Genomic DNA, 25,234 nt, shown 5'->3' on the forward strand with positions numbered 1-25,234 from the left:
ATAAGTAGCAGGTTTGGATAGTCTTAGGATGCTTTCTATATACAGAGACTATAAGTAACAGGTTTGGATAGCCTTAGGATGCTTTCTATATACAGAGACTATAAGTAGCAGGTTTGTATAGCCTTAGGATGCTTTCTATATACAGAGACTATAAGTAGCAGGTTTGGATAGCCTTAGGATGCTTTCTATATACAGAGACTATAAGTAGCAGGTTTGGATAGTCTTAGGATGCTTTCTATATACAGAGACTATAAGTAGCAGGTTTGGATAGTCTTAGGATGCTTTCTATATACAGAGACTATAAGTAACAGGTTTGTATAGCCTTAGGATGCTTTCTATATACAGAGACTATAAGTAGCAGGTTTGTATAGCCTTAGGATGCTTTCTATATACAGAGACTATAAGTAACAGGTTTGTATAGCCTTAGGATGCTTTCTATATACAGAGACTATAAGTAGCAGGTTTGGATAGCCTTAGGATGCTTTCTATATACAGAGACTATAAGTAGCAGGTTTGGATAGTCTTAGGATGCTTTCTATATACAGAGACTATAAGTAACAGGTTTGGATAGTCTTAGGATGCTTTCTATATACAGAGACTATAAGTAGCAGGTTTGTATAGTCTTAGGATGCTTTCTATATACAGAGACTATAAGTAACAGGTTTGTATAGTCTTAGGATGCTTTCTATATACAGAGACTATAAGTAGCAGGTTTGGATAGTCTTAGGATGCTTTCTATATACAGAGACTATAAGTAGCAGGTTTGGATAGCCTTAGGATGCTTTCTATATACAGAGACTATAAGTAGCAGGTTTGTATAGTCTTAGGATGCTTTCTATATACAGAGACTATAAGTAGCAGGTTTGGATAGCCTTAGGATGCTTTCTATATACAGAGACTATAAGTAACAGGTTTGTATAGTCTTAGGATGCTTTCTATATACAGAGACTATAAGTAGCAGGTTTGGATAGCCTTAGGATGCTTTCTATATACAGAGACTATAAGTAGCAGGTTTGGATAGCCTTAGGATGCTTTCTATATACAGAGACTATAAGTAACAGGTTTGTATAGTCTTAGGATGCTTTCTATATACAGAGACTATAAGTAGCAGGTTTGGATAGCCTTAGGATGCTTTCTATATACAGAGACTATAAGTAGCAGGTTTGGATAGCCTTAGGATGCTTTCTATATACAGAGACTATAAGTAGCAGGTTTGGATAGCCTTAGGATGCTTTCTATATACAGAGACTATAAGTAACAGGTTTGTATAGTCTTAGGATGCTTTCTATATACAGAGACTATAAGTAGCAGGTTTGGATAGCCTTAGGATGCTTTCTATATACAGAGACTATAAGTAGCAGGTTTGGATAGCCTTAGGATGCTTTCTGTGAATATTTGGGGCTTTTGGGACAGATGTCCATACCCTAGGAGATTGGTTTAACAATGGTCTAGCTTCTTCTTGCATTTTATCTCTCATTATAAAATTAACATGCGCCCATTTGCTTCTGATAGGTTTTGTTTGTGATGTAATCTTATATTTGTATTTGTTCCTATCTTTACATATTATTATTATTATTATTATTATTATTATTATTATCATCAAGGAGGGCCCATATCCCTGGGTAATACCCACCAGGCTCCCTCCTAGGCCACCTTTGGCTGGACATCTCTAGGAAGTGCCTAAGGGTTACCTTTATGCAGGTAATCAGTTCTGTCCATGTCCCTTGGGGGAGGTGTATTTGCTGGTAATTTTTACCCAGGTATATGGGCCAAGATAAAGAAATTGCTTATCATTTTGATGTTCATTTCTGCCATTCACAATCAGTCACAGATCTGTACCTCCTCACTTACAGGTGAATCAGCGCAATGTACCTGGTATTGACAGTGCCTACCTCGCTATGGATACAGAGGAGGGGGTGGAGGTGGTTTGGAATGAGGTTCAGTTTTCTGAACGTAAAAACTTCAAAATGCAAGAGGTACGTGTGCCATGGAACCTGATATGTCAATAACCTTCTCTATGGCTCTGAATTAAAGGGGCAGAAAGGTCAAAATAGAAATGTGCATTTCAGTTTTAAATAAAAACATTTTTGCATCTACTTCCATTTGCAAAAATGCTTCTAGTAAAAGCTATTACTGTTTCAGCAGCATATGTGCGTATGCCGTGAGGGCCCATGCACCAGAAGTCAGAGTTCTCTCCTGTACGGCACTCATCACTGACCAGCAGCTCTATGTGTTCTGGTGCATGGGCCCTCACGGCATACACACATATGCTAACACCTGCACAGGGAGCTGCTGGTCAGTGATGAGTGCCGTACAGGAGAGAATGTGCACAGGACACTCAGCATATGTGCGTATGCTGCTTAAAAACAGTGACACATTTCACTAGAAGCATTTTTGCTAATTGAAGAATATTGCAAAATGCTTCTATTTAAATGCACACATGCACCTTTAAATTGTGACCTTTGTATCCCTTTAATTGCTCCCTGCCCAGTGTGATAGCTGTGCTTGTGTCTGCAGGAAAAGGTGAAGGCCGTGTTTGATAACCTCATCCAGCTGGAGCACCTCAACATTGTCAAGTTCCATAAATACTGGGCAGACGTCAAGGAGAACAAAGCACGGGTGAGTGAGCAAGTTAATAGCAGTAGTGCACGGGTGAGTGAGCAGTAGTGCATGGGTGAGTGAGCAAGCTAATAGCATTAGTGCACGGGTGAGTGAGCAGTAGTGCACAGGTGAGTGAGCAAGTTAATAGCAGTAGTGCACGGGTGAGTGAGCAGTAGTGCATGGGTGAGTGAGCAAGCTAATAGCAGTAGTGCACGGGTGAGTGAGCAGTAGTGCACAGGTGAGTGAGCAAGCTAATAGCATTAGTGCACGGGTGAGTGAGCAGTAGTGCACAGGTGAGTGAGCAAGCTAATAGCATTAGTGCACGGGTGAGTGAGCAGTAGTGCACAGGTGAGTGAGTATTAGTGCACGGGTGAGTGAGCAAGCCAATAGCATTAGTGCACGGGTGAGTGAGCAGTAGTGCACAGGTGAGTGAGCAAGCTAATAGCATTAGTGCACGGGTGAGTGAGTATTAGTGCACGGGTGAGTGAGCAAGCTAATAGCATTAGTGCACGGGTGAGTGAGCAGTAGTGCACGGGTGAGTGAGCAGTAGTGCACAGGTGAGTGAGCAAGCTAATAGCATTAGTGCACGGGTGAGTGAGCAAGCCAATAGCATTAGTGCACGGGTGAGTGAGCAAGCTAATAGCATTAGTGCACGGGTGAGTGAGTATTAGTGCATGGGTGAGTGAGCAAGTTAATAGCACTAGTGCACGGGTGAGTGAGCAGTAGTGCACGGGTGAGTGAGCAGTAGTGCACAGGTGAGTGAGCAAGCTAATAGCATTAGTGCACGGGTGAGTGAGCAAGTTAATAGCAGTAGTGCACGGGTGAGTGAGCAAGCTAATAGCAGTAGTGGACGGGTGAGTGAGCAGTAGTGCACAGGTGAGTGAGCAAGCTAATAGCATTAGTGCACGGGTGAGTGAACATTAGTGCACGGGTGAGTGAGCAAGCTAATAGCATTAGTGCACGGGTGAGTGAGCAAGTTAATAGCATTAGTGCACGGGTGAGTGAGCAGTAGTGCACGGGTGAGTGAGCAGTAGTGCACGGGTGAGTGAGCAGTAGTGCATGGGTGAGTGAGCAGTAGTGCACAGGTGAGTGAGCAAGCTAATAGCATTAGTGCACGGGTGAGTGAGTATTAGTGCACGGGTGAGTGAGCAAGCTAATAGCATTAGTGCACGGGTGAGTGAGCAAGCCAATAGCATTAGTGCACGGGTGAGTGAGCAAGCTAATAGCATTAGTGCACGGGTGAGTGAGCAGTAGTGCACAGGTGAGTGAGCAAGCTAATAGTATTAGTGCACGGGTGAGTGAGCAAGCTAATAGTATTAGTGCACGGGTGAGTGAGCAAGCCAATAGCATTAGTGCACGGGTGAGTGAGCAGTAGTGCACAGGTGAGTGAGCAAGCTAATAGCATTAGTGCACGGGTGAGTGAGCAAGCTAATAGCATTAGTGCACGGGTGAGTGAGCAAGTTAATAGCATTAGTGCACGGGTGAGTGAGCAGTAGTGCATGGGTGAGTGAGCAGTAGTGCATGGGTGAGTGAGCAGTAGTGCACAGGTGAGTGAGCAAGCTAATAGCATTAGTGCACGGGTGAGTGAGTATTAGTGCACGGGTGAGTGAGCAAGCTAATAGCATTAGTGCACGGGTGAGTGAGCAAGTTAATAGCAGTAGTGCACGGGTGAGTGAGCAGTAGTGCACAGGTGAGTGAGCAAGCTAATAGCATTAGTGCACGGGTGAGTGAGCATTAGTGCACGGGTGAGTGAGCAAGCTAATAGCATTAGTGCACGGGTGAGTGAGCAGTAGTGCACGGGTGAGTGAGCAAGCTAATAGCATTAGTGCACGGGTGAGTGAGTATTAGTGCACGGGTGAGTGAGCAAGCTAATAGCATTAGTGCACGGGTGAGTGAGCAAGTTAATAGCAGTAGTGCACGGGTGAGTGAGCAAGCTAATAGCATTAGTGCACGGGTGAGTGAGCATTAGTGCACGGGTGAGTGAGCAAGCTAATAGCATTAGTGCACGGGTGAGTGAGCAAGTTAATAGCATTAGTGCACGGGTGAGTGAGCAGTAGTGCACGGGTGAGTGAGCAGTAGTGCACAGGTGAGTGAGCAAGCTAATAGCAATAGTGCACGGGTGAGTGAGCAAGTTAATAGCATTAGTGCACGGGTGAGTGAGCAAGTTAATAGCATTAGTGCACGGGTGAGTGAGCAAGTTAATGGCATTAGTGCACGGTTGAGTGAGCATTAGTGCACGGGTGAGTGAGCAAGTTAATAGCATTAGTGCACGGGTGAGTGAGCAATAGTGCACAGGTGAGTGAGCAAGTTAATAGCATTAGTGCACGGGTGAGTGAGCAAGTTAATAGCATTAGTGCACGGGTGAGCATTAGTGCACGGATGAGTGAGCAAGTTAATAGCATTAGTGCACGGGTGAGTGAGCAATAGTGCACGGGTGAGTGAGCAAGTTAATAGCATTAGTGCACGGGTGAGTGAACAAGCTAATGGCATTAGTGCACGGGTGAGCATTAGTGCACGGATGAGTGAGCAAGTTAATAGCATTAGTGCACAAGTGAGTGAACAAGCTAATGGCATTAGTGCACGGGTGAGGGGTGCAGGGTATGGTCATTAGCAGTTGGTGCACAGGTGAGAGGGGGCAGGGTATGGTCATTAGCAGTTAGTGCACAGGTGAGAGGGGGCAGGGTATGGTCATTAGCAGTTAGTGCACAGGTGAGAGGCGCAGGGTATGGTCATTAGCAGTTAGTGCACAGGTGAGAGGGGCGCAGGGTATGGTCATTAGCAGTTGGTGCACAGGTGAGGGGAGCAGGGTATGGTCATTAGCGGTTAGTGCACAGGTGAGGGGCGCAGGGTATGGTCATTAGCGGTTAGTGCACAGGTGAGGGGTGCAGGGTATGGTCATTAGCAGTTAGTGCACAGGTGAGGGGTGCAGGGTATGGTCATTAGCAGTTAGTGCACAGGTGAGGGGTGCAGGGTATGGTCATTAGCGGTTAGTGCACAGGTGAGGGGCGCAGGGTATGGTCATTAGCGGTTAGTGCACAGGTGAGGGGTGCAGGGTATGGTCATTAGCGGTTAGTGCACAGGTGAGGGGTGCAGGGTATGGTCATTAGCAGTTAGTGCACAGGTGAGAGGCGCAGGGTATGGTCATTAGCAGTTGGTGCACAGGTGAGGGGAGCAGGGTATGGTCATTAGCGGTTAGTGCACAGGTGAGGGGCGCAGGGTATGGTCATTAGCAGTTAGTGCACAGGTGAGGGGTGCAGGGTATGGTCATTAGCGGTTAGTGCACAGGTGAGGGGTGCAGGGTATGGTCATTAGCAGTTAGTGCACAGGTGAGGGGTGCAGGGTATGGTCATTAGCGGTTAGTGCACAGGTGAGGGGCGCAGGGTATGGTCATTAGCAGTTAGTGCACAGGTGAGGGGTGCAGGGTATGGTCATTAGCGGTTAGTGCACAGGTGAGGGGTGCAGGGTATGGTCATTAGCAGTTAGTGCACAGGTGAGGGGTGCAGGGTATGGTCATTAGCGGTTAGTGCACAGGTGAGGGGTGCAGGGTATGGTCATTAGCAGTTAGTGCACAGGTGAGGGGAGCAGGGTATGGTCATTAGCAGTTAGTGCACAGGTGAGGGGTGCAGGGTGTGGTCATTAGCAGTTAGTGCACAGGTGAGGGGCGCAGGGTATGGTCATTAGCAGTTGGTGCACAGGTGAGAGGCGCAGGGTATGGTCATTAGCAGTTAGTGCACAGGTGAGAGGGGCGCAGGGTATGGTCATTAGCAGTTAGTGCACAGGTGAGAGGCGCAGGGTATGTGCATTAGCAGTTGGTGCACAGGTGAGGGGCGCAGGGTGTGGTCATTAGCAGTTGGTGCACAGGTGAGAGGGGCGCAGGGTATGGTCATTAGCAGTTAGTGCACAGGTGAGGGGCGCAGGGTATGGTCATTAGCGGTTAGTGCACAGGTGAGGGGCGCAGGGTATGGTCATTAGCAGTTAGTGCACAGGTGAGAGGGGCAGGGTATGGTCATTAGCAGTTAGTGCACAGGTGAGGGGCGCAGGGTATGGTCATTAGCGGTTAGTGCACAGGTGAGGGGCGCAGGGTATGGTCATTAGCGGTTAGTGCACAGGTGAGGGGCGCAGGGTATGGTCATTAGCAGTTAGTGCACAGGTGAGAGGGGCAGGGTATGGTCATTAGCAGTTAGTGCACAGGTGAGGGGAGCAGGGTATGGTCATTAGCAGTTAGTGCACAGGTGAGGGGCGCAGGGTATGGTCATTAGCAGTTAGTGCACAGGTGAGAGGGGGCAGGGTATGGTCATTAGCAGTTAGTGCACAGGTGAGGGGCGCAGGGTATGGTCATTAGCGGTTAGTGCACAGGTGAGGGGCGCAGGGTATGGTCATTAGCAGTTAGTGCACAGGTGAGGGGTGCAGGGTATGGTCATTAGCGGTTAGTGCACAGGTGAGGGGTGCAGGGTATGGTCATTAGCAGTTGGTGCACAGGTGAGGGGAGCAGGGTATGGTCATTAGCGGTTAGTGCACAGGTGAGGGGCGCAGGGTATGGTCATTAGCAGTTAGTGCACAGGTGAGGGGTGCAGGGTATGGTCATTAGCGGTTAGTGCACAGGTGAGGGGCGCAGGGTATGGTCATTAGCAGTTAGTGCACAGGTGAGAGGGGCGCAGGGTATGGTCATTAGCAGTTGGTGCACAGGTGAGGGGAGCAGGGTATGGTCATTAGCGGTTAGTGCACAGGTGAGGGGCGCAGGGTATGGTCATTAGCAGTTAGTGCACAGGTGAGGGGTGCAGGGTATGGTCATTAGCGGTTAGTGCACAGGTGAGGGGTGCAGGGTATGGTCATTAGCAGTTAGTGCACAGGTGAGGGGAGCAGGGTATGGTCATTAGCAGTTAGTGCACAGGTGAGAGGGGGCAGGGTATGGTCATTAGCAGTTAGTGCACAGGTGAGGGGCGCAGGGTGTGGTCATTACCAGTTAGTGCACAGGTGAGGGGCGCAGGGTATGGTCATTAGCAGTTAGTGCACAGGTGAGAGGGGCAGGGTATGGTCATTAGCAGTTAGTGCACAGGTGAGAGGGGGCAGGGTATGGTCATTAGCAGTTAGTGCACAGGTGAGGGGCGCAGGGTGTGGTCATTACCAGTTAGTGCACAGGTGAGAGGGGGGCGCAGGGTGTGGTCATTAGCGGTTAGTGCACAGGTGAGGGGCGCAGGGTATGGTCATTAGCAGTTAGTGCACAGGTGAGAGGGGCAGGGTATGGTCATTAGCAGTTAGTGCACAGGTGAGAGGGGGCAGGGTATGGTCATTAGCAGTTAGTGCACAGGTGAGGGGCGCAGGGTGTGGTCATTACCAGTTAGTGCACAGGTGAGGGGCGCAGGGTGTGGTCATTACCAGTTAGTGCACAGGTGAGAGGGGGGCGCAGGGTATGGTGAGCTGGACAGAGATAAGCAGTTGAACATGGTGGCAGCAAATGCCAGGTTAGTTGACGTTGCCATATTTGTAATCTGCGTGTTTCTGTGTTGGGCATAGGTTATATTCATTACGGAATACATGTCGTCCGGGAGCCTCAAACAGTTCTTGAAGAAGACAAAGAAAAACCACAAGACTATGAATGAGAAGGTACATGGGACCCCATAATCCTCTACACTCCCCTCCCCCTGCTGCCCCATAACCCTCTGCACTCCCCTCCCCCTGCTGCCCCATATTCCTCTGCACTCTCCTCCCCCTGCTGCCCCATAACCCTCTACACTCTCCTCCCCCTGCTGCCCCATATTCCTCTGCACTCTCCTCCCCCTGCTGCCTCATAATCCTCTGCACTCTCCTCACCCTGCTGCCCCATAATCCTCTGCACTCTCCTCCCCCTGCTGCCCCATAATCCTCTACACTCTCCTCCCCCTGCTGCCCCATAATCCTCTGCACTCTCCTCCCCCTGCTGCCCCATAATCCTCTACACTCTCCTCCCCCTGCTGCCCCATAATCCTCTGCACTCTCCTCCCCCTGCTGCCCCATAACCCTCTACACTCCTCTCCCCCTGCTGCCCCATAACCCTCTACACTCCTCTCCCCCTGCTGCCCCATAACCCTCTACACTCCCCTCCCCCTGCTGCCCCATAACCCTCTACACTCCCCTCCCCCTGCTGCCCCATAACCCTCTACACTCCTCTCCCCCTGCTGCCCCATAATCCTCTACACTCCCCTCCCCCTGCTGCCCCATAACCCTCTACACTCCCCTCCCCCTGCTGCCCCATAACCCTCTACACTCCTCTCCCCCTGCTGCCCCATAATCCTCTACACTCCCCTCCCCCTGCTGCCCCATAACCCTCTACACTCCCCTCCCCCTGCTGCCCCATAACCCTCTGCACTCCCCTGCTGCCCCATATTCCTCTGCACTCCCCCCCCCTGCTGCTCCATAATCCTCTACACTCTCCTCCCCCTGCTGCCCCATAATCCTCTGCACTCCCCTCCCCCTGCTGCCCCATATTCCTCTGCACTCTCCTCCCCCTGCTGCCCCATAATCCTCTGCACTCTCCTCCCCCTGCTGCCCCATATTCCTCTGCACTCTCTTACTGAGGGTCTATAACTATATAGTGATGCACGTGCCAGAGCCGCACACCTCTGTATGAGCTGTAGTTACATATAATACACAGACTGCCGTCCCCTTCCTGCCTATCTAGAGCTCACTCCTGTTACTGAGGGTCTATAACTATATAGTGATGCACGTGCCAGAGCCGCACACCTCTGTATGAGCTGTAGTTACATATAATACACAGACTGCCGTCCCCTTCCTGCCTATCTAGAGATCACTCCTTACTGAGGGTCTATAACTATATAGTGATGCACGTGCCAGAGCCGCACACCTCTGTATGAGCTGTAGTTACATATAATACACAGACTGCCGTCCCCTTCCTGCCTATCTAGAGATCACTCCTGTAACTGAGGGTCTATAACTATAGTGATGCACGTGCCAGAGCCGCACACCTCTGTATGAGCTGTAGTTACATATAATACACAGACTGCCGTCCCCTTCCTGCCTATCTAGAGATCACTCCTTACTGAGGGTCTATAACTATATAGTGATGCACGTGCCAGAGCCGCACACCTCTGTATGAGCTGTAGTTACATATAATACACAGACTGCTGTCCCCTTCCTGCTTATCTAGAGATCACTCCTTACTGAGGGTCTATAACTATATAGTGTGCACGTGCCAGAGCCGCACACCTCTGTATGAGCTGTAGTTACATATAATACACAGACTGCCGTCCCCTTCCTGCCTATCTAGAGCTCACTCCTGTTACTGAGGGTCTATAACTATAGTGATGCACGTGCCAGAGCCGCACACCTCTGTATGAGCTGTAGTTACATATAATACACAGACTGCCGTCCCCTTCCTGCCTATCTAGAGATCACTCCTGTAACTGAGGGTCTATAACTATAGTGATGCACGTGCCAGAGCCGCACACCTCTGTATGAGCTGTAGTTACATATAATACACAGACTGCCGTCCCCTTCCTGCCTATCTAGAGATCACTCCTGTAACTGAGGGTCTATAACTATATAGTGATGCACGTGCCAGAGCCGCACACCTCTGTATGAGCTGTAGTTACATATAATACACAGACTGCCGTCCCCTTCCTGCCTATCTAGAGATCACTCCTTACTGAGGGTCTATAACTATAGTGATGCACGTGCCAGAGCCGCACACCTCTGTATGAGCTGTAGTTACATATAATACACAGACTGCCGTCCCCTTCCTGCCTATCTAGAGATCACTCCTTACTGAGGGTCTATAACTATAGTGATGCACGTGCCAGAGCCGCATACCTCTGTATGAGCTGTAGTTACATATAATACACAGACTGCCGTCCCCTTCCTGCCTATCTAGAGCTCACTCCTGTTACTGAGGGTCTATAACTATAGTGATGCACGTGCCAGAGCCGCACACCTCTGTATGAGCTGTAGTTACATATAATACACAGACTGCCGTCCCCTTCCTGCTTATCTAGAGATCACTCCTTACTGAGGGTCTATAACTATAGTGATGCACGTGCCAGAGCCGCATACCTCTGTATGAGCTGTAGTTACATATAATACACAGACTGCCGTCCCCTTCCTGCTTATCTAGAGATCACTCCTGTAACTGAGGGTCTATAACTATAGTGATGCACGTGCCAGAGCCGCATACCTCTGTATGAGCTGTAGTTACATATAATACACAGACTGCCGTCCCCTTCCTGCCTATCTAGAGATCACTCCTTACTGAGGGTCTATAACTATAGTGATGCACGTGCCAGAGCCGCACACCTCTGTATGAGCTGTAGTTACATATAATACACAGACTGCCGTCCCCTTCCTGCCTATCTAGAGATCACTCCTGTAACTGAGGGTCTATAACTATATAGTGATGCACGTGCCAGAGCCGCACACCTCTGTATGAGCTGTAGTTACATATAATACACAGACTGCCGTCCCCTTCCTGCCTATCTAGAGATCACTCCTTACTGAGGGTCTATAACTATATAGTGATGCACGTGCCAGAGCCGCACACCTCTGTATGAGCTGTAGTTACATATAATACACAGACTGCCGTCCCCTTCCTGCCTATCTAGAGATCACTCCTGTAACTGAGGGTCTATAACTATAGTGATGCACGTGCCAGAGCCGCACACCTCTGTATGAGCTGTAGTTACATATAATACACAGACTGCCGTCCCCTTCCTGCCTATCTAGAGATCACTCCTGTAACTGAGGGTCTATAACTATATAGTGATGCACGTGCCAGAGCCGCATACCTCTGTATGAGCTGTAGTTACATATAATACACAGACTGCCGTCCCCTTCCTGCCTATCTAGAGATCACTCCTGTAACTGAGGGTCTATAACTATAGTGATGCACGTGCCAGAGCCGCACACCTCTGTATGAGCTGTAGTTACATATAATACACAGACTGCCGTCCCCTTCCTGCCTATCTAGAGATCACTCCTGTAACTGAGGGTCTATAACTATAGTGATGCACGTGCCAGAGCCGCACACCTCTGTATGAGCTGTAGTTACATATAATACACAGACTGCCGTCCCCTTCCTGCCTATCTAGAGATCACTCCTTACTGAGGGTCTATAACTATATAGTGATGCACGTGCCAGAGCCGCACACCTCTGTATGAGCTGTAGTTACATATAATACACAGACTGCCGTCCCCTTCCTGCTTATCTAGAGATCACTCCTTACTGAGGGTCTATAACTATAGTGATGCACGTGCCAGAGCCGCACACCTCTGTATGAGCTGTAGTTACATATAATACACAGACTGCCGTCCCCTTCCTGCCTATCTAGAGATCACTCCTTACTGAGGGTCTATAACTATATAGTGATGCACGTGCCAGAGCCGCACACCTCTGTATGAGCTGTAGTTACATATAATACACAGACTGCCGTCCCCTTCCTGCTTATCTAGAGATCACTCCTTACTGAGGGTCTATAACTATATAGTGATGCACGTGCCAGAGCCGCACACCTCTGTATGAGCTGTAGTTACATATAATACACAGACTGCCGTCCCCTTCCTGCCTATCTAGAGATCACTCCTTACTGAGGGTCTATAACTATATAGTGATGCACGTGCCAGAGCCGCACACCTCTGTATGAGCTGTAGTTACATATAATACACAGACTGCCGTCCCCTTCCTGCCTATCTAGAGATCACTCCTGTAACTGAGGGTCTATAACTATATAGTGATGCACGTGCCAGAGCCGCACACCTCTGTATGAGCTGTAGTTACATATAATACACAGACTGCCGTCCCCTTCCTGCCTATCTAGAGATCACTCCTGTACTGAGGGTCTATAACTATAGTGATGCACGTGCCAGAGCCGCACACCTCTGTATGAGCTGTAGTTACATATAATACACAGACTGCCGTCCCCTTCCTGCCTATCTAGAGATCACTCCTTACTGAGGGTCTATAACTATATAGTGATGCACGTGCCAGAGCCGCACACCTCTGTATGAGCTGTAGTTACATATAATACACAGACTGCCGTCCCCTTCCTGCCTATCTAGAGATCACTCCTGTAACTGAGGGTCTATAACTATAGTGATGCACGTGCCAGAGCCGCACACCTCTGTATGAGCTGTAGTTACATATAATACACAGACTGCCGTCCCCTTCCTGCCTATCTAGAGATCACTCCTGTAACTGAGGGTCTATAACTATAGTGATGCACGTGCCAGAGCCGCACACCTCTGTATGAGCTGTAGTTACATATAATACACAGACTGCCGTCCCCTTCCTGCCTATCTAGAGATCACTCCTGTAACTGAGGGTCTATAACTATATAGTGATGCACGTGCCAGAGCCGCACACCTCTGTATGAGCTGTAGTTACATATAATACACAGACTGCTGTCCCCTTCCTGCCTATCTAGAGATCACTCCTTACTGAGGGTCTATAACTATAGTGATGCACGTGCCAGAGCCGCACACCTCTGTATGAGCTGTAGTTACATATAATACACAGACTGCCGTCCCCTTCCTGCCTATCTAGAGATCACTCCTTACTGAGGGTCTATAACTATAGTGATGCACGTGCCAGAGCCGCACACCTCTGTATGAGCTGTAGTTACATATAATACACAGACTGCCGTCCCCTTCCTGCCTATCTAGAGCTCACTCCTGTTACTGAGGGTCTATAACTATAGTGATGCACGTGCCAGAGCCGCACACCTCTGTATGAGCTGTAGTTACATATAATACACAGACTGCCGTCCCCTTCCTGCTTATCTAGAGATCACTCCTTACTGAGGGTCTATAACTATAGTGATGCACGTGCCAGAGCCGCATACCTCTGTATGAGCTGTAGTTACATATAATACACAGACTGCCGTCCCCTTCCTGCCTATCTAGAGATCACTCCTTACTGAGGGTCTATAACTATAGTGATGCACGTGCCAGAGCCGCACACCTCTGTATGAGCTGTAGTTACATATAATACACAGACTGCCGTCCCCTTCCTGCCTATCTAGAGATCACTCCTTACTGAGGGTCTATAACTATATAGTGATGCACGTGCCAGAGCCGCACACCTCTGTATGAGCTGTAGTTACATATAATACACAGACTGCCGTCCCCTTCCTGCCTATCTAGAGATCACTCCTGTAACTGAGGGTCTATAACTATAGTGATGCACGTGCCAGAGCCGCACACCTCTGTATGAGCTGTAGTTACATATAATACACAGACTGCCGTCCCCTTCCTGCCTATCTAGAGATCACTCCTGTAACTGAGGGTCTATAACTATATAGTGATGCACGTGCCAGAGCCGCACACCTCTGTATGAGCTGTAGTTACATATAATACACAGACTGCCGTCCCCTTCCTGCCTATCTAGAGATCACTCCTTACTGAGGGTCTATAACTATAGTGATGCACGTGCCAGAGCCGCACACCTCTGTATGAGCTGTAGTTACATATAATACACAGACTGCCGTCCCCTTCCTGCCTATCTAGAGATCACTCCTTACTGAGGGTCTATAACTATAGTGATGCACGTGCCAGAGCCGCACACCTCTGTATGAGCTGTAGTTACATATAATACACAGACTGCCGTCCCCTTCCTGCTTATCTAGAGATCACTCCTTACTGAGGGTCTATAACTATAGTGATGCACGTGCCAGAGCCGCACACCTCTGTATGAGCTGTAGTTACATATAATACACAGACTGCCGTCCCCTTCCTGCCTATCTAGAGATCACTCCTTACTGAGGGTCTATAACTATATAGTGATGCACGTGCCAGAGCCGCACACCTCTGTATGAGCTGTAGTTACATATAATACACAGACTGCCGTCCCCTTCCTGCCTATCTAGAGATCACTCCTTACTGAGGGTCTCTAACTATATAGTGATGCACGTGCCAGAGCCGCACACCTCTGTATGAGCTGTAGTTACATATAATACACAGACTGCCGTCCCCTTCCTGCCTATCTAGAGATCACTCCTGTAACTGAGGGTCTATAACTATATAGTGATGCACGTGCCAGAGCCGCACACCTCTGTATGAGCTGTAGTTACATATAATACACAGACTGCCGTCCCCTTCCTGCCTATCTAGAGATCACTCCTGTAACTGAGGGTCTATAACTATATAGTGATGCACGTGCCAGAGCCGCACACCTCTGTATGAGCTGTAGTTACATATAATACACAGACTGCCGTCCCCTTCCTGCCTATCTAGAGATCACTCCTGTAACTGAGGGTCTATAACTATAGTGATGCACGTGCCAGAGCCGCACACCTCTGTATGAGCTGTAGTTACATATAATACACAGACTGCCGTCCCCTTCCTGCCTATCTAGAGATCACTCCTTACTGAGGGTCTCTAACTATAGTGATGCACGTGCCAGAGCCGCACACCTCTGTATGAGCTGTAGTTACATATAATACACAGACTGCCGTCCCCTTCCTGCTTATCTAGAGATCACTCCTGTAACTGAGGGTCTATAACTATATAGTGATGCACGTGCCAGAGCCGCACACCTCTGTATGAGCTGTAGTTACATATAATACACAGACTGCCGTCCCCTTCCTGCCTATCTAGAGATCACTCCTTACTGAGGGTCTATAACTATATAGTGATGCACGTGCCAGAGCCGCACACCTCTGTATGAGCTGTAGTTACATATAATACACAGACTGCTGTGTGACGCTCATGCGCTTGTGTTTTTTGTAGGCTTGGAAGCGTTGGTGCACACAGATCCTGTCTGCTCTTAGGTAAGTGAACGAGCACCGAGCGGTGGGAATCAGTCACCTGTGTACCTTGCTTCATTCTCTGATGCTAAAACATTGTGTTTGAGCTACACCCATCACGTTAGCAGGAGATGTGAGGCGTTAGTGTTTCTGTACGTTATGGCAGTTGGGGAATCATTTGCCAGAGACTGAGAATGCGTAGGTGCCCTGTGTGTGCTTTACTTTATAGCGAGGGGGAGGCAACCTATATCATTACATTGTGACCCCCTGGTAGAATACGCTACCCCCATAAGAACACGTTGTATACAGCACAAGAGGTTAGGAACATGGTCTAAAATAAAATGTGCTTTACTTTATAGCGAGGGGGAGGCAACCTATATCATTACATTGTGACCCCCTGGTAGAATACGCTACCCCCATAAGAACACGTTGTATACAGCACAAGAGGTTAGGAACATGGTCTAAAATAAAATGTGCTTTACTTTATAGCGAGGGGGAGGCAACCTATATCATTACATTGTGACCCCCTGGTAGAATACGCTACCCCCATAAGAACACGTTGTATACAGCACAAGAGGTTAGGAACATGGTCTAAAATAAAATGTGCTTTACTTTATAGCGAGGGGGAGGGAACCTATATCATTACATTGTGACCCCCTGGTAGAATACGCTACCCCCATAAGAACACGTTGTATACAGCACAAGAGGTTAGGAACATGGTCTAAAATAAAATGTGCTTTACTTTATAGCGAGGGGGAGGGAACCTATATCATTACATTGTGACCCCCTGGTAGAATACGCTACCCCCATAAGAACACGTTGTATACAGCACAAGAGGTTAGGAACATGGTCTAAAATAAAATGTGCTTTACTTTATAGCGAGGGGGAGGGAACCTATATCATTACATTGTGACCCCCTGGTAGAATACGCTACCCCCATAAGAACACGTTGTATACAAGAGCAATAGCACAAGAGGTTAGGAACATGGTCTAAAATAAAATGTGCTTCCTGAGGTGTATGGTTGTGTCTGTCTGGTAAAGGGGTGTTAGTGTCATTATTATAATACTAAGCAGTTGCTTATACTTAATAGAAATGATTGCAATTTGTAATCGTCTATTTAAATGGATTTTACCTTTTTTATTTATTTTGTACACTGCATAGTAACATAGTAGATGAGGTTGAAAAAAGACACAAGTACATAGAGTATCTAATATACTTACTTACAATAAATCTCCAGTTGACCTTAATCCCATTAAAAAGGTGATCCATTTGACAGAAGCAATCATATCCCTTATGTTTCTACATAGAAATGTGTCCAAACCATTTTTATATGTATCTAAGGCAGTGTTTTTCAACCAGTGTGCCGTGGCACACTAGTGTGCCGTGAGAGATCCTCAGGTGTGCCACAGCAGACTGACATCAGTGTGACATATTTTTTAAACTTTGCTTGTTTTTTACTCCCAGTGCAGGAGTAGTTTGTAGGAGGCATGGCATAACAGCACAATACATACAGTATGTGTTTGTTTGTGTGTATGTGTATGTGTATATATGCTGTTTTAGGCTACAATCTGTGATTTTTTTTAAATTTTGGGATGGTGGTGTGCCACAAGATTTTTTAATGTAAAAAAGTGTGCCACGGCAAAAAAAAGGTTAAAAATCACTGATCTAAGGTATTGGCATTTACTACTTCCTTAGGTAATGAGTTTCAGAATTGTATTGCTCTTACTGTGAACAATTGTTTGCAGGAGATTCAATCTCTTGTTGCAGACATAGCAGCTAACACATCTTCTGCAGATTCCCTGATACAACATGCAGTAATACGATTGGTAAAATAGATGCTGGAGGGTTTACAATGAATTGGTTTCTGGAGTAGACGTATCCCTGATAGTAGAAACTATACATTATTTAGAATGTTCTCTTAGTCCTTAACTTTCTCAAATTCAAAAAGCTACAATTGGTAATAATGTTCTTTCAGATCATCTCCCTAGTTTAATATCTCAGAAACAAACACCAATTTCTGAACTAAGGAAAAATTGGAAATTTCCTACATATTTGTCTAACATAGAAATGTCTAATGTGAAGGATAATTTGCAACTTTTATCACAGCCTCAGTTATTCTGGGAGATTGTAGCTGACAGTAACACCAAGTGCACAACTCATATTTGTCATTAGAAAGTCTGTATATAAGAGAGAGAGTGCATCCTAGTGCGGAGAAATCTGATCTACATCAGCAACCTTCTCAATGAGTGCGACATACTCACAAGTGCTCTTAATCTGCTCGGCAGATCCAAATGGTCTCCCTCGTTAGCGGCAAACAAATACCCAATAGGGGATGAGGACGATCACCAAATAATCTTAGTACTCTCAGGGTAAGGAGGATAAAATGTATTATTAGTACTCTCAGGATAATGATGATAAAATGTATTATTTGTACTCTAAGCGTAATGAGGATAAAATGTATTATTAGTACTCTCAGGGTAATGAGGATAAAATGTATTATTAGTACTCTCAGGATAATGATGATAAAATGTATTATTTGTACTCTCAGCGTAATGAGGATAAAATGTATTATTAGTACTCTCAGCGTAATGAGGATAAAATGTATTATTTGTACTCTCAGCGTAATGAGGATAAAATGTATTATTTGTACTCTCAGGGTAATGAGGATAAAATGTATTTCTTCGGTTAAGTGTGATCAGTCCACGGGTCATCATTACTTCTGGGATATTACTCCTCCCCAACAGAAAGTGCAAGAGGATTCACCCAGCAGAGCTGCATATAGCTCCTCCCCTCTACGTCACTCCCAGTCATTCTCTTGCACCCAACGACTAGATAGGATGTGTGAGAGGACTATGGTGATTATACTTAGTTTTATATCTTCAATCAAAAGTTTGTTATTTTAAAATAGCACCGGAGTGTGTTATTATCTCTCTGGCAGAGTTTGAAGAAGAATCTACCAGAGTTTTTGTTATGATTTTAGCAGGAGTAGTTAAGATCATATTGCTGTTTCTCGGCCATCTGAGGAGAGGTAAACTTCAGATCAGGGGACAGCGGGCAGATGAATCTGCATAGAGGTATGTAGCAGTTTTTATTTTCTGACAATGGAATTGATGAGAAAATCCTGCCATACCGATATAATGTCATGTATGTATACTTTACACTTCAGTATTCTGGGGAATGGTACTTCACTAGAATTACACTGTAAGAAATACATAAAGCTGTTTAATAACTAGAGATTATGTTTAACGTTTTTGCTGGAATGTAAAATCGTTTTCATTTACTGAGGTACTGAGTGAATAAATGTTTGGGCACTATTTTTCCACTTGGCAGTTGCTTAATCTGTTTTTCTGACAGTTTCTGTTCTCCCTCACTGCTGTGTGTGAGGGGGAGGGGCCGTTTTTTTGGCGCTTTTATAGCATCAAATATTTCAGTCAACAACTCATTGTATTCCCTGCATGATCCGGTTCATCTCTACAGAGCTCAGGGGTCTTCAAAACTTATTTTGAGGGAGGTAATTTCTCTCAGCAGAGCTGTGAGAATTATAGTTTGACTGAGATAAAAAACGTTTATTCTGTAATTTGTTTCCTGCTTTCAGAATTTGTTATCTTTGCTAATGGGATTAAACCTTTGCTAAAGTTGTGTTGTTTACAAGGATTGATGCTATAACTGTTTCAATTTATTAATTTTCAACTGTCATAGATCTTCTGTGCTTCTTAAAGGCACAGTACATTTTAATATTATTCTAATTGAATTGTATTTCCAAGTTGCAAGTTTATTTGCTAGTGTGTTAAACATGTCTGATTCAGAGGATGATACCTGTGTCATTTGTTGCAATGCCAAAGTGGAGCCCAATAGAAATTTATGTACTAACTGTATTGATGCTACTTTAAATAAAAGTCAATCTGTACAAATTGAACAAATTTCACCAAACAACGAGGGGAGAGTTATGCCGACTAACTCGCCTCACGTGTCAGTACCTACATCTCCCGCTCAGAGGGAGGTGCGTGATATTGTAGCGCCGAGTACATCTGGGCGGCCATTACAAATCACATTACAGGATATGGCTACTGTTATGACTGAGGTTTTGGCTAAATTACCAGAACTAAGAGGTAAGCGTGATCACTCTGGGGTGAGAACAGAGTGCGCTGATAATATTAGGGCCATGTCAGACACTGCGTCACAGGTGGCAGAACATGAGGACGGAGAACTTCATTCTGTGGGTGACGGTTCTGATCCAAACAGACTGGATTCAGATATTTCAAATTTTAAATTTAAACTGGAAAACCTCTGTGTATTACTAGGGGAGGTGTTAGCGGCTCTGAATGATTGTAACACAGTTGCAATACCAGAGAAAATGTGTAGGTTGGATAAATATTTTGCGGTACCGACGAGTACTGAGGTTTTTCCTATACCTAAGAGACTTACTGAAATTGTTACTAAGGAGTGGGATAGACCCGGTGTGCCGTTCTCACCCCCTCCGATATTTAGAAAAATGTTTCCAATAGACGCCACCACAAGGGACTTATGGCAAACGGTCCCTAAGGTGGAGGGAGCAGTTTCTACTTTAGCTAAGCGTACCACTATCCCGGTGGAGGATAGCTGTGCTTTTTCAGATCCAATGGATAAAAAGTTAGAGGGTTACCTTAAGAAAATGTTTGTTCAACAAGGTTTTATATTGCAACCCCTTGCATGCATTGCGCCGATCACGGCTGCAGCGGCATTCTGGATTGAGTCTCTGGAAGAGAACATTGGTTCAGCTACTCTGGACGACATTACGGACAGGCTTAGAGTCCTTAAACTAGCTAATTCATTCATTTCGGAGGCCGTAGTACATCTTACTAAACTTACGGCGAATAATTCAGGATTCGCCATTCAGGCACGCAGGGCGCTGTGGCTAAAATCCTGGTCAGCTGATGTTACTTCTAAGTCTAAATTGCTTAATATACCTTTCAAAGGGCAGACCTTATTCGGGCCCGGGTTGAAAGAGATTATCGCTGACATTACAGGAGGTAAAGGCCATGCCCTGCCTCAGGACAAAGCCAAAGCCAAGACTAGACAGTCTAATTTTCGTTCCTTTCGTAATTTCAAAGCTGGAGCAGCATCAACTTCCTCTGCACCAAAACAGGAAGGAGCTGTTGCTCGCTACAGACAAGGCTGGAAACCTAACCAGTCCTGGAACAAGGGCAAGCAGACTAGGAAACCTGCTGCTGCCCCTAAGACAGCATGAATTGAGGGCCCCCGATCCGGGATCGGATCTAGTGGGGGGCAGACTTTCTCTCTTCGCCCAGGCTTGGGCAAGAGATGTTCAGGATCCCTGGGCGCTAGAGATAATATCTCAGGGATACCTTCTGGACTTCAAATACTCTCCTCCAAGAGAGAGATTTCATCTGTCAAGATTGTCAACAATCCAGACAAAGAAAGAGGCGTTTCTACGCTGCGTACAAGAGCTCTTGTTAATGGGAGTAATCCATCCAGTTCCACGATCGGAAAAGGGACAGGGGTTTTACTCAAATCTGTTTGTGGTTCCCAAAAAAGAGGGAACTTTCAGACCAATCCTGGACTTAAAGATCCTAAACAAATTCCTAAGAGTTTCATCGTTCAAGATGGAGACTATTCGGACAATTTTACCTATGATCCAAGAGGGTCAGTACATGACCACTGTAGATTTAAAAGATACTTACCTTCACATACCGATTCACAAAGATCATTATCGGTACCTAAGGTTTGCCTTCCTAGACAGGCATTACCAGTTTGTGGCTCTTCCATTCGGATTGGCTACAGCTCCAAGAATCTTCACAAAGGTTCTGGGTGCTCTTCTGGCGGTACTAAGACCGCGGGGAATCTCGGTAGCTCCATACCTAGACGACATTCTGATACAAGCTTCAAGCTTTCAAACTGCCAAGTCTCATACAGAGTTAGTGCTGGCATTTCTAAGTTCACATGGATGGAAGGTGAACGAAAAGAAAAGTTCACTCGTTCCACTCACAAGAGTTCCCTTCCTGGGGACTCTTATAGATTCTGTAGAAATGAAGATTTACCTGACAGAGGACAGGCTAACAAGACTTCAAAGTGCTTGCCGCACCCTTCATTCCATTCAACACCCGTCAGTGGCTCAATGCATGGAGGGAATCGGCTTAATGGTAGCAGCAATGGACATAGTACCCTTTGCACGCTTACACCTCAGACCACTGCAACTGTGCATGCTAAGTCAGTGGAATGGGGATTACTCAGACTTATCCCCTTCTCTGAATCTGGATCAAGAGACCAGAAATTCTCTTCTATGGTGGCTTTCTCGGCCACATCTGTCCAGGGGGATGCCATTCAGCAGACCAGACTGGACAATTGTAACAACAGACGCCAGCCTTCTAGGTTGGGGTGCCGTCTGGAATTCTCTGAAGGCTCAGGGACAATGGAGTCAGGAGGAGAGTCTCCTGCCAATAAACATTCTGGAATTGAGAGCAGTTCTCAATGCCCTCCTGGCTTGGCCCCAGTTGACAACTCGGGGGTTCATCAGGTTTCAGTCGGACAACATCACGACTGTAGCTTACATCAACCATCAGGGAGGGACAAGAAGCTCCCTAGCTATGATGGAAGTATCAAAGATAATTCTCTGGGCAGAGTCTCACTCTTGCCACCTGTCAGCAATCCACATCCCGGGAGTGGAGAACTGGGAGGCGGATTTCTTAAGTCGTCAGACTTTTCATCCGGGGGAGTGGGAACTTCATCCGGAGGTCTTTGCCCAAATACTTCGACGTTGGGGCAAACCAGAGATAGATCTCATGGCGTCTCGACAGAACGCCAAGCTTCCTCGTTACGGGTCCAGATCCAGGGATCCAGGAGCAGTCCTGATAGATGCTCTGACAGCACCTTGGGACTTCAGGATGGCTTACGTGTTTCCACCCTTCCCGTTGCTTCCGCGATTGATTGCCAGAATCAAACAAGAGAGAGCATCAGTGATTCTAATAGCACCTGCGTGGCCACGCAGGACTTGGTATGCAGACCTGGTGGACATGTCATCCTGTCCACCTTGGTCTCTACCTCTGAAACAGGACCTTCTAATACAGGGTCCCTTCAAACATCAAAATCTAACTTCTCTGAAGCTGACTGCTTGGAAATTGAACGCTTGATTTTATCAAGACGTGGGTTTTCTGAGTCAGTTATTGATACCTTAATACAGGCTAGGAAACCTGTTACCAGAAAGATTTACCATAAGATATGGCGTAAATACCTATATTGGTGTGAATCCAAAGGTTACTCTTGGAGTAAGGTTAGGATTCCTAGGATATTGTCTTTTCTACAAGAAGGTTTAGAAAAGGGTTTATCTGCTAGTTCATTAAAGGGACAGATCTCAGCTCTGTCCATTCTGTTACACAAACGTCTGTCAGAAGTTCCTGACGTCCAGGCTTTTTGTCAGGCTTTGACCAGGATTAAGCCTGTGTTTAAAACTGTTGCTCCACCATGGAGTCTAAACCTTGTTCTTAATGTTTTTCAGGGCGTTCCGTTTGAACCCCTTCATTCCATTGATATAAAGTTGTTATCTTGGAAAGTTCTATTTTTAATGGCTATTTCCTCGGCTCGAAGAGTCTCTGAATTATCAGCCTTACATTGTGATTCTCCTTATTTGATTTTTCATTCGGATAAGGTAGTCCTGCGTACTAAACCTGGGTTCTTACCTAAGGTAGTTACTAACAGGAATATCAATCAAGAGATTGTTGTTCCTTCTTTATGCCCAAATCCTTCTTCAAAGAAGGAACGTCTACTGCACAACCTGGATGTAGTCCGTGCTCTAAAATTTTACTTACAGGCAACTAAGGAATTTCGACAAACGTCTTCTCTGTTTGTCATTTACTCTGGGCAGAGGAGAGGTCAAAAAGCTTCCGCTACCTCTCTTTCTTTTTGGCTTCGTAGCATAATTCGTTTAGCTTATGAGACTGCTGGACAGCAGCCTCCTGAAAGAATTACAGCTCATTCTACTAGAGCTGTGGCTTCCACTTGGGCCTTCAAGAATGAGGCCTCTGTTGAACAGATTTGCAAGGCTGCAACTTGGTCTTCGCTTCATACTTTTTCCAAATTTTACAAATTTGACACTTTTGCTTCATCGGAGGCTATTTTTGGGAGAAAGGTTCTTCAGGCAGTGGTTCCTTCTGTATAAAGAGCCTGCCTATCCCTCCCGTCATCCGTGTACTTTTGCTTTGGTATTGGTATCCCAGAAGTAATGATGACCCGTGGACTGATCACACTTAACAGAAGAAAACATAATTTATGCTTACCTGATAAATTCCTTTCTTCTGTAGTGTGATCAGTCCACGGCCCGCCCTGTTTTTAAGGCAGGTAAATATTTTTTAATTTATACTCCAGTCACCACTTCACCCTTGGCTTTTCCTTTCTCGTTGGTCCTTGGTCGAATGACTGGGAGTGACGTAGAGGGGAGGAGCTATATGCAGCTCTGCTGGGTGAATCCTCTTGCACTTCCTGTTGGGGAGGAGTAATATCCCAGAAGTAATGATGACCCGTGGACTGATCACACTACAGAAGAAAGGAATTTATCAGGTAAGCATAAATTATGTTTATTTGTACTCTCAGGGTAATGAGGATAAAACGTATTATTAGTACTCTCAGGGTAAGGAGGATAAAATGTATTAGTACTCTCAGCGTAATGAGGATAAAATGTATTATTTGTACTCTCAGCGTAATGAGGATAAAATGTATTATTTGTACTCTCAGGGTAATGAGGATAAAATGTATTATTAGTACTCTCAGGGTAATGAGAATAAAATGTATTATTAGTACTCTCAGGGTAATGAGGATAAAATGTATTATTTGTACTCTCAGGGTAATGAGGATAAAATGTATTATTAGTACTCTCAGGGTAATGAGGATAAAATGTCTTCCTAGTACTCTCAGCGTAATGAGGATAAAATGTATTATTTGTACTCTCAGGGTAATGACGATAAAATGTATTATTTGTACTCTCAGGGTAATGAGAATAAAATGCATTAGTACTCTCAGCGTAATGAGGATAAAATGTATTATTAGTACGCTCAGCGTAATGAGGATAAAATGTATTATTAATACTCTCAGGGTAATGAGGATAAAATGTATTATTTGTACTCTCAGGGTAATGAGGATAAAATGTCTTACTAGTACTCTCAGCGTAATGAGGATAAAATGTATTATTTGTACTCTCAGGGTAATGAGGATAAAATGTATTATTAGTACTCTCAGCGTAATGAGGATAAAATGTATTATTTGTACTCTCAGGGTAATGAGGATAAAATGTATTATTTGTACTCTCAGGGTAATGAGGATAAAATGTATTATTTGTACTCTCAGGGTAATGAGGATAAAATGTATTATTAGTACTCTCAGGGTAAGGAGGATAAAATGTATTAGTACTCTCAGCGTAATGAGGATAAAATGTATTATTAGTACTCTCAGGGTAATGAGGATAAAATGTATTAGTACTCTCAGGGTAATGAGGATAACATGTATTAGTACTCTCAGCGTAATGAGGATAAAATGTATTATTAGTACGCTCAGCGTAATGAGGATAAAATGTATTATTAATACTCTCAGGGTAATGAGGATAAAATGTATTATTTGTACTCTCAGGGTAATGAGGATAAAATGTCTTCCTAGTACTCTCAGCGTAATGAGGATAAAATGTATTATTTGTACTCTCAGGGTAATGAGGATAAAATGTATTATTTGTACTCTAAGGGTAATGACGATAAAATGTATTATTAGTACTCTCAGGGTAATGAGAATAAAATGTATTAGTACTCTCAGCGTAATGAGGATAAAATGTATTATTAGTACGCTCAGCGTAATGAGGATAAAATGTATTATTAATACTCTCAGGGTAATGAGGATAAAATGTATTATTTGTACTCTCAGGGTAATG

The 25,234-nt window shown here is 45.6% G+C and overlaps 1 protein-coding gene across 2 annotated transcripts in view; it reads left to right on the plus strand.

Annotated features, from left to right (window-relative positions):
* NRBP1 (nuclear receptor binding protein 1) overlaps window positions 1-25,234 on the plus strand; it is a 407,435-nt gene that overhangs the window by 43,882 nt on the left and 338,319 nt on the right. For both annotated transcript variants that reach the window (XM_053709396.1, XM_053709398.1), the window contains exons 3-6: window positions 1,854-1,976; window positions 2,518-2,619; window positions 8,116-8,205; window positions 15,313-15,353. In XM_053709396.1, coding sequence (XP_053565371.1) covers window positions 1,854-1,976; window positions 2,518-2,619; window positions 8,116-8,205; window positions 15,313-15,353 — 356 coding nt within the window. The remainder of the gene's footprint in view (window positions 1-1,853; window positions 1,977-2,517; window positions 2,620-8,115; window positions 8,206-15,312; window positions 15,354-25,234) is intronic.

This window comes from Bombina bombina, chromosome 4, assembly GCF_027579735.1.
Source record: "Bombina bombina isolate aBomBom1 chromosome 4, aBomBom1.pri, whole genome shotgun sequence".
Lineage (NCBI taxonomy): Eukaryota > Metazoa > Chordata > Amphibia > Anura > Bombinatoridae > Bombina > Bombina bombina.